This window comes from Pygocentrus nattereri, chromosome 2, assembly GCF_015220715.1.
Source record: "Pygocentrus nattereri isolate fPygNat1 chromosome 2, fPygNat1.pri, whole genome shotgun sequence".
Lineage (NCBI taxonomy): Eukaryota > Metazoa > Chordata > Actinopteri > Characiformes > Serrasalmidae > Pygocentrus > Pygocentrus nattereri.
In genome coordinates, this window is record NC_051212.1 from 18,323,726 (window position 1) to 18,341,928 (window position 18,203).

Genomic DNA, 18,203 nt, shown 5'->3' on the forward strand with positions numbered 1-18,203 from the left:
GAGTTCACAGTTATTCTGATAAATAGGTTAAAATACACCATTTGCAACCCAACTGAGACTGTATCCAAGACTTTGTTGACTATGAGCTTCAAAATGAAGAATATCAAAATATAGTACAAGCATTGATTATTTTTTTCAAGAATATCTCAGTGTTACTACTTCTTTTGCATAAAACAGGCACATGAAACCAGCTGCCCTAATCACAAAGAAGTTCACCAGAACTCAACTGAAGTGAAGAGATATCGCGTGAAGATGGCACTCCTTAAAAGAGCAGTATCAACCACAATGTTCTCTTTAGTTCCGCTCTAACCATGCCGGCAGACAGCACCCATACATGCTGTTTCCTGTGTTGCACTACTAGTGAGAAAGAAACCACAGGTTAATCATGTGATCTGGTTCCATATTCTGCGTTGTGTTCTGCTGTTCCGCACAGCAGTAGGAAGTGAGTGAAGTGCTCGTGAGTTACTGAACAGTAAAAAATGATGAGGATAGCGAAGATATAAGTGGAACCAAACAGGCGAAAGAACAAACAGAGGATACAGGCTTACACCAGCGTGATGGAGACACAGAGTGAGAATGCATTCAATGCTGGTAAGCTGCACATGACCATGATTAAAAATAACCGCAGAGCAGACGAGTGCCTGAGCATTTTGAACTTAAGTTTAGGAAATGGTCGATACATCCTAAATGAAATGCATTGTCTAGGCCCCACATTTGCCCACTTGTCCACTCTCTATATGTTCTCTATGTATAGTGGCCCCAAAAAAGTATTTGGGACATTTGTACTGTACTTAAAAATGTATTACGTTATTTGTGTTAAAGAACAAAACCAAGCATCATTCATCTTTTAAGACCATTCCAAGACCATCTATATTCTTTCAAAATATTCTTTCAAATGACAGCTGGTGTTTTTTAGTTCATTATCATTTGAGCAATTTTTTTGCAGTGTTTTGCAGTTTTGAATCCAAAATGCCTTCATACATTTCATAATACCATCAAGGAACACAAGCTCACTGACACCACTGTAAGAAAAACAGCTGCAGGCTTTGATGTTTCCGCCTGTGCGCCTTACAGTATTATTACTGTAGTGTGGTTAGAAATCCTCTTTTTTGTTGCCAGGCAACCTAAAGAACCTCATTAAAGTTTACCAATTACTCTTAAAATATCTAAATTCATTCTTTGCATGATGCCACACAAGAGCCACCTCTGTGATCCTAAATACATTTTTAGTGGATGGTTTTTGATATAAATGTTAGTGTGAAGAACCTTTGCATAATGTAACAGTTTTAAGCTCTACTTTAAACATTAAAAGTTCTTCACACTATGAAATCTCTTTTTAAACACTGTTATTAGTGAAGCAAAAGTAGCCCTTTCATGGCATCATTTAAAGAACCTGTTGCAAGTATGGACCGTGCCTTCAACACATGGTGACAGTGTGAGGGAAGACTGATTGATGGAGGGAAGCGAACTCTGAGAACTTGGGCTGGAGTTCTAGGTGGCTTTTGCTAGTCGCTAGAAGGTCAGACCCATTGTATCTGTGATAGGACTGTCATGGAACTGAGGAACAGGAAGGAGACTGGATGGTGGTGGGGTTTTAGACATGCTCCCAAATTTCAGTTTTTCTGTAACTCCATTTTGTGACACCTTCATTCCAGAATACTTTTGGGGCTATTGGATATCACATATGTCACCATAGGCTGCTATGGTCCAATGCACAGATATATCATTAAAGATGTGTCGGGCAGAATGTAAGAATGTAATATTGCTTAATCCAAACATGCAAAGTAAATATACTTAAATACTTTCTATGTCTCTTTTAAAAGTCAAACAGCATGCTGGTGCAAAGGCAGCAGGCAGCACTCAACAAGGGTACTCCCCTCTCCCAGAGCTGCGTCTGGTTCTGCTAGGCCGCAAAGGGACGGGAAAGAGTTCTGCTGGAAACACTATTCTTGGCCTGAATGGGGGGTTTGAGACTGGCAAGCCAACAGAGGAGTGTGTGAAAAGGCGGGCTGACACTGCAGGCCATCGTGTTACAGCAGTGGACACCCCAGGGTGGGAATGGTATTACTCAAGCAACGGCACTCCAGGCTGGGTGCAAAGAGAGACAATGAGAAGTGTGTCACTCTGTCCACCTGGACCCCACGCCTTGCTTCTTGTGGTACGGTCTTGCGCCTCAGTGACGGAGGACTATTTTCGGCAGATTGAGGAGCACCTGGAGCTTTTAGGGAAGACAGTGTGGGGTCACACAATGGTGCTCTTCACACGTGGGGACGAACTAGGCTCCATTCCCATTGAACAGAGAATACAAAACGCAGGGAAGTCCTTCCAGAAGCTTCTACAAAGATGTGGAAATCGGTTCCATGTTCTAGAGAACAAACGCCGTGGTGATGATGGAACTCAGGTGATGGGACTGATGAGGAAGATTGAGGAGATGGTGGAAGAGAGAGGGGGAAAACATTACGACTCAGATCCACTACTGCTAGTTCTGGAGGTAGAAGGGAAGAGAAGAGCAAGAGAGAGAAGAAAGAAACAAAGACTCATGGAGGCCCAAACACAAAGAGGGGCCATAAAAGCTGTGCTAACAGGTGAGTGCTTATGAATCGTGTACTTCAGGAGTGTTCAATCTTATCTGCAGAAGGCCAGTGTGGCTGCAGGTTTTCCCTCCAACAAAGCATGAGGTCACCTGATGAAATATTTGAATACTAAGACCAACTGATTAAACAACTAGAATCAGGTGTGCTCCAGCTTATTTAGAGTGAAAACCTGCAGCCACACCAGGCCTTTGCAGATAAGACTGGACACCCCTGCTCTATACACACACACACACACACACACACACACATACTTCTAAGCTGCTTTTCCTTATGGGTTGCGGGGGGTGCTGGAGCATATCCCAGTTGTTATTGAGTGAAAGGCAGGATACACCCTGGACAGGTCGCCAATCCATCATAGGGCAGACAGACAGACATACACACACATTCACTCACACCTAAGGGCAAGTAAGCATGTCCAAACAGCCTGACTGCATGTCTTTGGACTGTGGGAGGAACCCCTGCTCTACATGATATATGAAAATGTTTTATGATTGATCTAACTATATACACTTCTCAGTGGCTATTTTATTAGGCCTTGCATCAGGCCATGGTGCTGCATGAACCAGTCATCATGCCCCACTAAACCCACTAGAGAATTCATGTTTTTATAGTGGCAAACAGCAAAACAGAATCAACGTGAAACTAAACTGCTTCACTGCCTGCCATTTGTACCTCCTATAAAAGGCTTCATCAATTAACGCAAAAGGCTTTGCATGCATGACTTTGTATTGACTGCATTATAGGTTATAGGGAGGGGTTATATGATGTGGAAAAAGGAAAATCAGCAGACAGATTTGTTGTAAACATGCTTTTTTCTAACAATTTCTTCCTGGAGGCATCACTCCTTTAGACAGTGATACAGTACATTTCAAACCATCCTTTCAAAATGTTTTTGCGTAAAGGCTGCTATTAGAACCCTTTTTGATGCAATGTTGCTGTAGTTTTTTTAAACACTGTGTGTACACTGATGTATCAGTGTTCCATTTTAAACATGCACAGTAAAGTTATCATGGACACTCAGAAATAATGTTATTGTTCATGACAACTACTGTGCATTACTCAAACCAACTGTAGTGTTTTTACACAACCGCACAGCTCTGCTTTCACAAGCTCCTATTGCACTGTCATGCTTTGATCACGTGACACAGCCCTTCCTCTGAGTGTAGCTTTCAAATAATCACAATGTGTAGAGCCACAGCACAGAGAAAGGAGAAGCAGACAAACTACTTTTACCTACAAAAAAAAAGAAACCTCACATCCCAACTGGCTTGGAAAAAATGCTCAATCCCACAAATACATGAATGTTTGCATTATAAACTATATTTATATAAAGTGAAAGTCATGAAGGAAGATAGATCTTAATTACTTAACCAGGTTTTTGAGTACACCTAGTTTGGCACAGTGCTAAAGGGCTAACAGGTGAAGCCAGCAATATTCAGCGCTAAAGCTATTAGCTTGAAATCTCATATACTAACTAGAAGAAATTAGCATAATCAACACATGTGTTTTGATAAACAGAGGCTACTAATAAAACAAGGGTTTCTACATCCAACATTGTTAAATAAAGACTGGCACAGCATGTACATGTTTAAATAACACAGCACAGAATATACAGCCTATTATGATGGAGCAGTAAAGGTACTAGTATTATGTTCCATATTGTATTTCATGTTGGAGTTCTCAAATCCAGTCCTGAATGCATACAGTCCTGTATCATGTGAAGAGTTTATTTTTATTCAGTTCACTTTTTGTTGTTGTTTTTACTGCACACTTATACTGCTCACATACACTTACTGCCATGTCATTACCATATCAGTATCACTGCAGTGCTAAGAATGAAATGTCCAATGTCCAAAAAATTCCTGCTCAGTGGTGGTCCTGTGGGGGTCCTGACCACTGATAAAGAGGGTAAAGAAAGGCTAATAAATTTTCAGAGAAACAGGTTAAACATTATCTGTAATTGTAGAACTACAGAGTTTACCAATATGGCATAGATAAAACTGACTGGTGTTCCTTATAAAGTGGCCAGTGCATTTGAAGGTTGTATGTATATGTTGCATATTCAAAACCATATACCTCGTGGTAAAGACAATTTAAGCATGTCTGAGTTCACACACACTATAGAAACAGTTCTCAGGAAAGAATGAGACTATATAAGTGGAAAATTCTATGCCTCATAGAATCCTGTAAAACCAGGTTTACATTATTAAAAATATTGTGGAAGCTGATTACCTTGGACCATTTAAGCTATTCCAAATGAATTAATTTAGCTTGGGTTGGATCAAACTCCACAGTTAAATTAAGTAGTCAGAAGTGAAAAATGAGCCATAATTAAAACATTTTTTTTTATTCCATACAGTTGATGCTCCACACACTGAAGATCTAGATGAGAGGAATTTGTTCTCTAGGGGATCACGCCGTCTTCCAGAGCTGCGAATTATCCTTCTGGGAGAAAGAGAGACGGGCAAAAGCTCTGCTGGGAATGCCATCCTCAGAGCGGTCACATTTTTCCAAACAGGGCAGGCCACAGAAGAATGTTCAAGGCAGCAGGCAGAAGTTTCCGGAAGACTGGTCACAGTGGTGGATGCTCCTGGATGGGAGGGTGGTCCTGATGGAATTACACCAGAGAGAGTGAGGCGAGAGATTGGTGCTAGTGTGACCCTGTGTCCTCCTGGTCCCCATGCTCTCCTGTTGACCCTGAGGGTGGATGCCTTGGTCAGAGCCGCAGCAGTGAGGGACCACTTGGAGTTGCTTGGTGAAGGAGTTTGGAGACACACCATACTGCTTTTCACCAGAGGTGACCAGCTGAGAGAGGGGGTCACTATTGAGCAACACATCCAAGGAGGAGGCAAGGATCTGCACTGGCTGATGGAGAAATGTGGCAACAGATACCATGTAATTAGTAGTGTCTGCTGGGAAGGTCATAGCTCCAGTGCCCAGGTAACTGGACTGTTGGAGAAGATAGAGAAAATGGTGGCAGGGAATCGTTGTGAGGCTTTCTCACCACTGGTGCAGGAAATTCAGGATCTTGGAAAACAGAAGAATGAGAGGTTCAACCAGAAACTGAAAGAAGTTAACGAGAAGCTTCAACGTCAAGACACGGAGCTGAAAAGGATGAGAGAAAGGGAGGTGAAAAGTATCAGGTGGTTTTTTGACAGAAGGAAGGATAAAGTGAAATCCCCAGAGAAAACAAGCACAGAGAAGGAGGAAGTACTGGATAAAGGAGAAGATGACAGGAAGAGCATAATGGGAGAACTAGAGGAGAGAATGGCTTGGTTAACAGAAGATAAAGAAAGAGAGATTCAGGAGCTGAGCCTGGAAAACAGCAGAGTCATAGCAGCTCTAAACCAGGCATACAGAGAGAAAGATGAGCTGGTTATGAAATTGGAGGAGAAAGACAGTGAGAGTGATGAACTGAAAGAAAAAGTGGATGAGTTACAAGTGAAAGTATTGGAGCTGGAACGTGTGAGCATGTTAAAGGAGCAAGAAAGAAAAGAAAGAGAAGAAGAGCTGGCAAAAAGGCATGAGAGTGTTGAAAAGGAGGTCAAAATGCTGAAAGAAGAATTGAATCAGAAGGAAAAGGGAGAAGAGGAGCTAAAGAGAAGAGTTGAAAAGACAGAGCAAAAAATGGCAGAGTCAAAAATGAGGTACGAGGATGAAATCATACAAGCAAGGTGCGAAACAGACCAAATACTATCAGCAAAGAATGAATTTGAGAAAAGGCTTGCTGAAAAACAGAAGGAGATGGAAGAAATTAAACTGCGAGCTGAGAACAAAATAAAGGAGCAAGAAGAAAGATGGAGGGAAGTGAGTGAAAAGAGGGAGAGGGAGATAAATACGCTAAGAGAAATGGTAGAGCTGATGACCAAAGAGATAGAAGAGCTACAGGTTGCTTTCCAAGAACAAGTAAAAAAATTAGAAGCAGAGAGACAAATGCATGAAAACACAGTAATAAAATACAATGAACTTGTAGACAAACTTCTTGGGAAGGATACAGAAATTCTAGCCATTCAGAAGAGGCAAAAGGAGCAGGAGATGGCCCAAAGTGTTGAGAGTCGAGCAAAACTGCAGGAAAAGGATGTGGAAATAAATGACTTAACAAAAAGACACAAGGAGAAAGAGCAGGAGATCAATGTGCTGAAGCAAGCTATTGATGCGAAACACAAAACGATGGAAATTTTGAAAAATGACAGTCAAGCAAAAATGGCAGAATTCACCTCTAGAATAAAACTTTTGGAGGATGAGTACAAAGAGATGGAAGATTTCCTGAAAAGAGAAAATGTGATTATAAAAGAAGAAATGGAGATCATGAAGAAACTGTATGAGGATAACATGAGAAAGAAAGAAGATGACACAAGGCAGATCTTGGAGATGAAGGAAAACATGATCAACCAACTGCAGAAACAGAACAAAGACAGGGAAACCCATCTAGAAGATCTTATAGAAAAGCTAAGAGAGAGCCAAATCCATGAAGGGAGTCTACAAAATCAAAATGAAGCCCTCATGCAGGAGTCAGAAGGGCTTCTTTTAAAGTGTGAGGACTATAAAAGAGACCTTCAGGCCCAGAGAGCTGAAAGCCAGAGAAGAGAGAAAGAGATTAAAGACATGCTCAACCAATATGAGGAAATGGGGAAAATCAAAGATTCATTGTCCCAAGAGCACATCGAAGAGAAAGAAAAGGAGATTTGTCTGCTAAAACAGACCAATCACACCCAGCAAATGGACCTGGAAGACATGAAGGAAAGAGGAAAAGAACTAGAAAACAAGATAGAAGAGATGAAAAAATACTATGAGGAAAGGCTGCTGGAAGGAATAGCAGAAATGGATGTTAAGGATGCTGAGAGGGAGCGAGCTCTGCACAGCAGAGAGCTGGAGCTGAGTGAAAGAGAGCACACGTTGAGGCAACATATGCAAGAGCTTGAACGAAGCAAAAAGGATGTGAAAAAACAAGAGGATGACATCAACCGGAGAGAACAAGTGCTAAGAGATGAAAAACAGGTGCTGGATAAGAGGGAACATGAAGTAAGAGACAAGGAGAAGGAACTGGAAAATCAGTGCCAAAATAACCAACGATACCAAGAAGACCTGGAGAGAAGAGAAGACGAGCTAAAGAAAAGAGAAGAAGAGCTTTTAGATGCAGAGCAAAAGTTAGAGCAAGAGATCAAGAAGAAACATGAGGAGCACAAGGCTGTAGAGATGATACTGGAAAGCAAGCAGAAGGCACACAAGGATTTGTCTGAAAAGCAGGAAAAGGAAATAGAAAATATCAGGCAGCAGCTGGAAGAGAGAGGAAAAGACGTGAGGAAAATGGAAGATGAGCTTGTACTAAAACAGCTTAATCTTAGAGAAGAAAAGAAAGCCTTGGAGAACCACAGAGAGAACGTGGAAACCAAAGAACAGGGATTAAAGAAAAGACAACAACAGTTAATAGACTCAGAGCATGTGTATGAGAACAAACTGCAAGAACTGTATAGAGGTATGCAGGAACTGGAGAAAACCAAACAGAACCATGAAAAATGGCAGACAGAACTAACAAACAAGGAATATGATTTGACACAAAGACTAAATGAGCTTCAGAAAAAAGAGCAAGAACTTGGACTCATAACTCAAGAGCTAATGGTAAAAAGTCAAGAGATTGAGACCCGTGAACAAAACCAGGCAACTTTATCTGATAAATGGAAAAAAGAATTAGAGGCGATTGAGCTGGACTTATCAATGAAGGAGCAAGAACTGAGAAATACAAAGGAGGAACTTGAGAGAAGACGGCAACAACTTGCAGACAGAGATAAAGACCTAGACATAAAAGAACATCAAATTAACAAGAAATATGATGAGTATGAGGCGGCAGAGAAGATGCTGGAAAGCAAAGAGAAAGCACAGATTATTTCTTTGGAAAAGCAGGAAAAGGACATAGAAATTGCCAGGCAGCAGCAGGAAGAGAGAGAAAAAATACTAAAGCACATGGAGGAGGAGCTTCTAGTAAAGCAAATTAAGCATAAGGAGGACTTGGAGAACCATACAGCAAACCTAGATATCAAAGAATCTGAATTGAGCAAGAGAAAGCAACAGCTAATGGATTCAGAGCAGATCTGTGAGGTGAAAGCACAAGAACTGTCCAAAGCTTTGCAGGAACTACAGAATAACAAACAGAAAAATGAGAAATGGCAAGCTGAATTAACTGCCAAGGAATATGATCTGATACAGAGACTAGATGAACTTGAGAAAAAAGAGCACCAGCTTTTACAGAGAGAAAATGACTGTGAAGTCAAAGAGACCAATCGGGAGATTGAGAAACATCAACAGCAGCTCTTGAGCTTACAACACAACCAAGCAACTGACACACTGGAAACAGAATTTGAAGGTATCAAACAGGCCTTGGCAATAAGGGAGCAAGAAGTGACAAACAAAGAGGATGAGCTTCAAAAAAGGGAAGATAATCTTAGGAGTGCAGAAATATATTTGGAGAAGAGAGAGGAAACTGTGCAGAAAAGAGAAGAAGAAGTGCAAATTAACAAACAACAGCAGGATGCCTTGTTATGTGATCTCAAGAAAAAACAAGAGAAAACAGAAGAAATAAGGTTTTCTTTAGAAACAAAACAACATGAGCTAGAAGATCTTCAGAAAGAACTTATCAGCAGAGAACAAAACATAGCAACAAAAGAACAAAACCTGAGCAACAGATACAAGGAACAAGACATAAAGAAGAGCACCATGGAAAAACATGAGCTTGATCTAAAGTCAACAGAGAACACTTTAAAGAAGAGAGAGCAAGAGTTGAATGAACTGAAGGAAATTCTAGAAATGAAGAAGAAAGATTTAGCAAACTGCACAAATGAACTAGAAAGCCAGAAACAGGAGCTAAACCGTGAGAAACAAGTTGTTAAAGTGAAAACAGAGGAGCTGGAAAAGTGGGAAAAATATCTGTACAATACAGAGCTTAAAATGATCAACAGCAATTCCAACTTTAAGTTCCAACCATGGAGCCAAACAACAGCACCAAATGGAAAAGAGCAAGTCACACAAAAAATGTATCAGGAAGTTGGAGTGGATGGCAGAACCTGTGAAAAAGAGCTCAGAGAATATGATAAAGATGATGATGGGGAGGATGATCAGAGTGTAGAGATGGCTTCATCATCAAAAATGACAAACTGCGAGTCTGAAAATGCACAGCTGCCATTCCAACATAGAAGCAAAAGAGAGCTAGAGGCCAACACAGGAGAGGAAGGCAATGGAATGAGCTTGTGGGAAGAGAAACCAGGTGCTAAGGAAGAAGATGGTGAAGAATTCTTTGAGCCAGCCAGTTTTGACCACCCAGTGACTCAAGGTTTACACTCTGTGCCTCAGGAGCTCAGAGTAGTTCTACTAGGGGAGATGCGTTCATCTCACCGCTCGGTCAGACATACCATCCTGGGGAAAGATACTGAGATTGGCAGCCCCTGGAGAGGAAGTGTATCTGGCAAGCCCCTCATTGTTGTTGAGCCCCAGGGGATAAAATGGCGATCAGCCAAAGCTATGAATGTGACGTTTGAAAAGGAGCTCATGCAAAATGTATCACTGTGCACCCCTGGCCCTCATGCCTTCATCCTCATCCTGCCTGCTTACCTAACTTTTACAGGACAGTACAGGAGAGCGGTGGAGTGTACCATGGCTATGCTGGGGGAGGCTTCATGGAAGCATGCCATTGTTCTGTTTACATGGGGAGAAGCTCTCGGAGAAAGTGGCCAACAGCACATAAAGAGGAATGGGGATTTGGAATGGCTCATTGAGAAATGTGGAGGCCGATACCATGTACTAGATAACAGACACAGGGAAGCTCATGTGGTAGAGCTGTTGGAGAAGATTTCCAAAATGGTTGCAGGGAACCCCAAGCATTATTATCCATCAGACTGACTCAGACTGTGGAAGGGAAATTGAAATCGATATTGAGATATAGAAATAGAATGGCACCTGGATAAATTGTGATGGATTTGTCTGACCTTTACATATTTCTGTAAATAAATAAATAGCATTTTTGTTTCTTTTATGTTCTGTGTAATAAAACAGCAGCTTATGGTCACTGAATTCCTTTCAACAGTAGTTCTCAATCCTAGTGCTAGGTAAATTACCAATAATAATAATAATTTTATGTAGTACACTTAAAGCAGCTTAAAATACTATATAAATGTATACAAATAATGAAAATAATGGCAAACAGACAATTCATTACACCTTATATAACTAAAAAGCTCATCAGACAACATGCTATGACTTTTTTAGTGCTTAGTAATTAATTCATTGATTTGAAGCAGGTTTGTTAAGAGTGGGATTAAAATGTATTCTGTCAGTTTTGATATTTAAACCCTTAAAATCCCATGCTAAGTATAACTTAAAATGTATTTTTCAGTGCACTGTAAAAAAGGGAACAGGGCAGAAGCTGATTAAAGTGTTTTTAACTTAAAGTATTGCTTTTTGTTCATCTAAACTAAAATTCTATTTTGTATTATTTAATTCAAACTGTTAATGTCACCACATTAAGACATTAGTTTAGTTGTAACATGGACTACAGTGCTAACTAGCTGTCTTAGGGTACAGCGTGTAAAAAGGTTTGTGCCCATAGCAGGTCTTGGACATTTAAATGGTTAAATGTTATGTAGCTTTCTGAAACTGGATGCAGATACTAAAATGTTAAAACACGGATCAATATGCATCACTACAGTTTAACACCTCATTTCCTCTAGATTTGTACTGAAGTAGCTTCTAGGTATGGTGAAGTATTTTTATACTTGGAATTTTACTCAAATACAAGACAACTTCTGCTGTATTCATGCTTGGCCCAGGTAGCTGACACCACATCACAATCCTGGTACAGTTTGTAGCCTTAGATGTACTTTTATCGCTTAGAGGAAAGCTGGCTCATTCAATAATCTACCATAGGTGGGAGAATTTGTATTATGTGCTGATCTGTTGTTTAAGGTAGATATTTTTATTTCTGCCGTGCATACTTCATTCTGAAATTTAAACCCTTTTTACATTGTCACAAACTTCCAATACAACTGAAATAGACTTTGAAACAGTCTCTGTTCCTACATTATGAAACAGAGCCTGTTCTAATGGGTGACTATTGAACTACTAATACTAAACAAGGCAGTCAAATTTTTTTCTGCATCCTTACATTCTCTTACCAAATGCTAGATGCCATATGGGCAAGCGCTTCACCTGTTACCAGAGGTGTGAATTACATGACTTCTTATAAATGTTGTAATTCTTGTAAATTACTTAAATATTAAGACTGTCTTTTTAATTTAAGTAAATGTTAATCTGTGGCTATAACTGAACCATGAATGTTTTAAGTTATAATATTTCAAATATTTCAAGAAGGATAACAGGCCTCTAGATATATTTCTACACAGCCTAGTTCTCTAGTCAAATACATACCAGTACCAACAAGCTTCACAATGTTCGCTGTAATTCAGAAGGAATGGTAGTCTATTTTTATCAGGATGCGTTTTTTTTAAGGTTGCACAGTAGATTTACATTTTTAGAAACACTGGAAATGCTGCAGTTTAGTGACACCTGCTGGCTCCATCATGGCAACTGCAACAATTTTCAGATTCCTTTATTGATCGCAGGGGGAAATTGCAGAATGCCCTTTTTAATGATTTCTCTGGCTCTCTATGTTGCTGTGGAATTCATTTATGGGAACTGGCAGCAGTGCTGCCATTTGTTTTAACAGAAGACATTCTGGTATTGAACATGGAGCCAGATGGAGAACACTGTGTGCATGTGAGTTTTGATGTCAGAAGCAGGCTGTAATCAGTGCAGTGATTTAGTTTTGATATTTGCACTTCCAATATTACTACACTCTAAGAAAAAAGGTACAAAACTGGGGCAGGACCCCTCTTGTCACTGGGGTGGGACCCTCAAGGGTACATCTCAGTACCTTTAGTCAGGGAACATAACTGTACCATAATCCATTGGAATGATATTTTCTAAGTTGACTCCACCCCACTCCACCACCACTTTTGGTCACTTTTGAATGTTGGTGGTGCTTTCACACTCGTGGTAGCATGAGACGGACTCTACAACCCACACAAGTGGCTCAGGTAGTGCAGCTCATCCAGGATGTCACATCAATGTGAGCTGTGGCAAGAAGGTTTGCTGTGTCTGTCAGCATAGTGTCCAGAGGCTGGAGGTGCTACCAGGAGACAGGCCAGTACTCCAGAAGATGTGGAGCAGGCCGTAGGAGGGCAACAACCCAGCAGCAGGACCGCTACCTCTGCCTTTGTGCAAGGAGGAACAGGAGGAGCACTGCCAGAGCCCTGCAAAATGACCTCCAGCAGGCCACAAATGTGCATGTGTCTGCACATACGGTTAGAAATGGACTCCATGAGGATGGTATGAGGGCCCGACGTCCATAGATGGGAGTTGTGCTCACAGCCCAACACCATCTAGGACACTTGGCATTTGCCAGAGAACACCAGGATTGGCAAATTCGCCACTGGCGCCCTGTGCTCTTCACAGATGAAAGCAGGTTCACACTGAGCACATGTGACAGACATGACAGAGTCTGGAGACGCCGTGGAGAGTGATCTGCTGCCTGCAACATCCTTCAGCATGACCGGTTTGGCAGTGGGTCAGTAATGGTGTGGGGTGGCATTTCTTTGGAGGGTCGCACAGCCCTCCATGTGCTCGCCAGAGGTAGCCTGACTGCCATTAGGCAGATCCACAGACCCCTTGTGAGACCATATGCTGGTGCGGTTGGCCCTGGGTTCCTCCAAATGCAGGACAATGCTAGACTTCATGTGGCTGGAGTGTGTCAGCAGTGTGTGTGAGTGGGTGGAGTGGCCCGCCCGTTCCCTAGATCTGAATCCGATTGAGCACATCTGGGACATCATGTCTCGCTCCATCCACCAATGCCACATTGCACCACAGACTGTCCAGGAGTTGGCGGATGCTTTAGTCCAGGTCTGGGAGGAGATCCCTCAGGAGACCATCTGCCACCTCATCATACCCAGACGTTGTAGGGAGGTCATACAGGCACCTGGAAGCCACACACAATACTGAGCCTCATTTTGACTTGTTTTAAGGACATCACATCAAAGTTGGATCAGCCTGTGGTGTGTTTTTCCACTTTAATTCTGTGTGTGACTCCAAATCCAAGCCTCCATTGATTAATAAACTTGATTTCCATTGATGATTTTTGTGTGATTTTGTTGTCAGCACATTCAACTTTGTACAGAACAAAGTATTCAATGAGAATTTGTCATTCATTCAGATCTAGGATGTGTTATTTGAGTGTTCCCTTTATTTATTCCCTTTATTATTTATTTTTTTGAGCAGTGTATATATATATATATATATATATATATGTGTGTGTGTGTGTGTGTGTGTGTCTGTATTTTTACACTCAAAAATACTTATTTAATGTAAGTAGGTCACCTGCATGGCACCTTTATTTCTAACATTTTAAGTTACAGCATTGCTTAGAAAACATTGGGACTAAACTGTTTTCATACATAAAGACTCAGATCAGTGGTTCTTAAATGAGGATACACAAGAAAACTTGAAGAGTTCCATTCCAAAACTCTACATATTTATTTGTAACAACAAAGATATTTAAAAAGAATTACAACTGTGGAAATCGTCAGGAGCACCAAGTTCCTCGGTATCCACATCACAGATAACCTGGTCCCTCAACACCAACTCCACAGCCAAGAGAGCCCAGCAGCGCCTCTACTTCCTGCAGAGACTGAAGAAGGCTCATCTCCCCCCTCCCATCCTCACCATGTTCTACAGGGGGACTGTGGAGAGCATCCTCAAGCAATCAGGTTTTTAAACTCACAAGGACTGAGTTAACCCCATTCCCCCCTCACACACACACTCCACACACACAACTCTTTTGATGCTCTACTTGCACTATCTGGATCATTGCTGCTACACTGTGTTTACACTGTTTTACTCTGTTTTTTTTCTACCTCAGAAACTGCTGTGTTTGTATGTCATCTGACTGCGTGACTCACAGATCATAACATGTTAAATATCTCTGCACCTTATTCCACTACCTCATGTGCAGAATGAGTGCTGTGTCGGTGCTGCACTGTCCTGTCTGTTTACTGTGTCTAATGTCTGTTTAATTTATCATATTTATTGTTTCTAGCTTAATTTTTTGTTTGCACACTCTGTCTGCACGTTTGCACTTTGTACTTTTGTTCCTTGTTGCACCGTGTTGTTTCTGGAGGAACTTAAGTTCACTGCACTGTGTACTTGTACATAGATGGAATGACTATAAAAGCTTCTTGACTTGACTTGAGCTGACACATAATGCAAAGCACTTTATGCACTTTAATTTCTGTAATAACGGTGGTATTAAATCATAATGCAGCACAGATATTTGTTGTATATGTGAACATGTTGACAACAAAATATCAAAAAGGGAAAAAAAACATAATGAAAGTACTTTTTTAAGCATTTAGGAACCTTTTATTTGCAAAATGTGAAAAGAGCATAAAATATTCTTTAAAAAAATTAAGAAAGTTGTGGTATTCTAACTGAAGGTGCAGAATCAACTGAAGTACTTAGCAGCAGGCTGCCAGACACACCACGACAGTTGAGAGATATGCCATCTGTCTACTCTGGATGTGTGTATGTTTCTTTTCAAAGCCTTTCTGTAATTCATAGTAAATTGTAAAAAAAAAAAAAAAAAAAAAAAGGATTTACCTTTGTGAAGCAAACCTTTTCTGCAACTGTCAAGACAAAGCAGAGAAAAAGCGTATAACTGCAGCTGCCTCCCTGCTCCTAGAGAAAAATCATCAGTTGGTGACAGGATCAAATTGCTCACTGAATCTGAAGTGCTTAACATGCCCCCATTTTGTTGAATGTTTACAGATATAGAGTACTTTGCAAAAATCAGAGACCACCATCATGACAGTCAGCAACACAAGATCCATGTAATCCCAAACAGATCTCAATGGGGTGACCAGCCCATTATTCTCAGAACACCAGCAGCTTCTGTTTGATTTGCAATTTTTCTGTTTTGTAAAAGGTGTGCATAAACAAGATTACACAATCTGGCAAAATGGTATGCTGCTGTTGCCAATCCACTTGTTCAAGCTGAAGCTCCTTTAAATTTGTTATTCTGTGCAGATGTGCTTTCCATGTCATCAATGAAGATATTAGTGAAATAGTGTGTCAGTGATTAACACTGTATGCAAAGACTTGAAAGTAACATGATTTAGATCTGCAATTTGAGTGTAAAGCAGCAACTGCGCTCCTTAATGTAAAGGTATGGTGTAAGGTTGTGGAAACAGGTTTATGCAGGCCTGCCTTCTCTGTATGCTTTAAAACAATCAAAAGATTTACATGAGAGAATACATCTATCATCTCATATAAAGTTCATTAAAAACTCTGACGGCTAGTTTCTCACACATAGAGTAAACCTGGTCTTAGACTGAAGTGCAGTGGCAGTGATGTTTCACCATTACAAATTCTACTCAGTCTAGGCTGTCAGAATTAACAGAACCAGCAAGTCATGATTAAGTTTGCATTTCTCAGAACATTCTAAGACTGTGAATGAGCTCAGGCTGCCAAAAATCTCCTTTCAAATTAGATTTAGTGATGATCATTCACAGAGATAAACACCTGAGTGGGACACTTCAGTAGGGCATAAACCATGTTTAATTAGTTAAATCATTCAAGGCCTTTTAGCAGCAGAATTTATAAAAACGGACTTGCCATTAGTCCTGTGGTTGAGTGAGCTCGTGCTGGGTGTCTACTGTTCTGCTGACAGGTAAATTATGAGTTTGAATGCAGGGGTCTGTTTCGTTTGAAAGAGAGACACATTCAATCTCAGAAACAGACTTTGAAAATAGAATTCTCTTTCAATGGCCACACTGACAGGCACAACAAGAAGCGAGGCGCTCATATGTAATCAGTGGTAATTGTGGCCCATGGCTGTCATGTGCAAGCCAGTTATCCCTCTACCTTACCATTACACCAGGCAGGCTGTCAACTCAAACGACCCAAGCACAGGGAAGTGCTCCTCAGTAGCATTTATTTTTCACTAGGATGTTTGTACCTCCCAGCAGGGGTACCATTCTGATGTCTGTAAAGAAAAAACACCACTTACCATTCATGCAATAAAATAAGTAATTTTTTCCCTTCCTCTATCAAAGACCACATTGTTAGATTTAGGGCAAACACATCACTTAGGTGAATGTAACATGCAATCTCATAGAAAATTTGCTTTCAATGACCGAGTGCATTAGCCTAGTCCATTAAATTGTCCATTAGGCTAACTATTATTTTGATTTAGTATGTGTTCATTTATTGTAAATTAGCCTTTTAAGGTAATGCTTATGCACAAGCAACATAATTTCACTGGCAAACTTTATAAAATCCCTGATTACATCCGACAAATTATGGCCAACTTCTGACTAAACACAGGAAGTACCACACCATAATGCACAGATCATGCCTACTTCATGGTAATTGATGATGAATCCACTTGAGAACTCTTTGTCTTACATTTCAGGCAGTCTCTCTTTCATTCAGTTTAGTGTGATGGACTAGTGCAACGCTGCTCTGCATTGCATCAGTTTAACATTTTCAGTATGCCTGCTTCTTTGTGATATACCTAAAAGCGATCTTGTTGGGCCACTGTTAAAAACATAGGACCCCCTGCCCCACCTTTAAAGCACCACCTTCCTATTCAAAGTGGATTTATCAGGTTATTTCTATCAGTGGGTAATAACTCATTTGAATAATGGATTTTCTGATGTTGCCGTTCGGCACTTGACCGAGCGAGTGAATGTCTGATTTACTATAATGTCATTATTATTCAAGAGGTTTTAAAAGACTCGTCAGACTTTTCCACAGTACATACAATATTTCACAGTGCATGCTGAGCACATTTCCATCAGCAATAATTAATTCTCCATCATTAATTTCCATTAGAGTCCATTTGCAATACTGCTGTTTTAAAATGAACCACTGGTCAAAGTCCTCCTCTGCCATTTAAGCCTGTAAAATACAGTAAATGAATTATATAGCAGCACTGTACAGCATATAGATATCAATTTCACAAATGTCTATGTCAATCACTGTGAAGGTTTGCCCTCTGCATGCCCTTTAGAATAGCCCCTCTAATTTGTTGTTTCCTTGGGTTTTGAGAAACTTTTAACGCTGGCTGTGACTGCACTCATCTCGGAAAGGTCAAATGTATCTCTCCAGGGGTGGACATATTAAATCTGATGGACCTTGAGGAGCCACACTCTGGGAAGAAGCTGCCCTTTTAAACTGATCCAAGATCACCTTCCGCGGCCTATGTCCTGACCTTAACCACACCAGAAAAAAACACATGGGTGATGTCAGATCAGTAGGAAAGGGCAGCTTGTACCACCACCTTATCTCTCCTCCTCACCCCACCCTGCGCTGCTTGTGTGTCTAAGGTGGGCGACCCTCATCGGGGGAGGAATGCCACAGAATGCAGACCATGAAGCAAATATAATCGGTGTGCTTTTGAAGGTCATGAAGTTTATCCTTTTAAATTTGAAATGGCCTATGGATACAGGTACATTACACATTCCCAGAACCTATAAGAGATGGGCACAAAGGGCACCCACAAAATGTCAC

General features: G+C 40.7%; 1 protein-coding gene across 1 annotated transcript; it reads left to right on the forward strand.

The window, feature by feature from the left end:
• Window positions 1–434: 434 nt before the first annotated feature.
• Window positions 435–10,655, forward strand: si:dkey-185m8.2 (trichohyalin). Its single transcript, XM_017683033.2, has 3 exons — window positions 435–591; window positions 1,824–2,585; window positions 4,954–10,655. Exons 1-3 carry the CDS (start codon window positions 558–560, stop codon window positions 10,482–10,484), a joined length of 6,327 nt encoding a protein of 2,108 aa, XP_017538522.2. The 5' UTR covers window positions 435–557; the 3' UTR covers window positions 10,485–10,655.
• The last annotated feature ends 7,548 nt before the right edge of the window (window positions 10,656–18,203 follow it).

What these genes read in the sequence shown, in the direction of transcription:
- si:dkey-185m8.2 (XM_017683033.2), top strand. Translation starts at nt 558, where the DNA reads ATGGAGACACAGAGTGAGAATGCATTCAATGCTG. An exon ending in TGAGAATGCATTCAATGCTG is followed by an intron (nt 592 to 1,823) that starts GTAAGCTGCACA and finishes CTCTTTTAAAAG; the next exon opens with TCAAACAGCATGCTGGTGCA. An exon ending in CATAAAAGCTGTGCTAACAG is followed by an intron (nt 2,586 to 4,953) that starts GTGAGTGCTTAT and finishes TATTCCATACAG; the next exon opens with TTGATGCTCCACACACTGAA.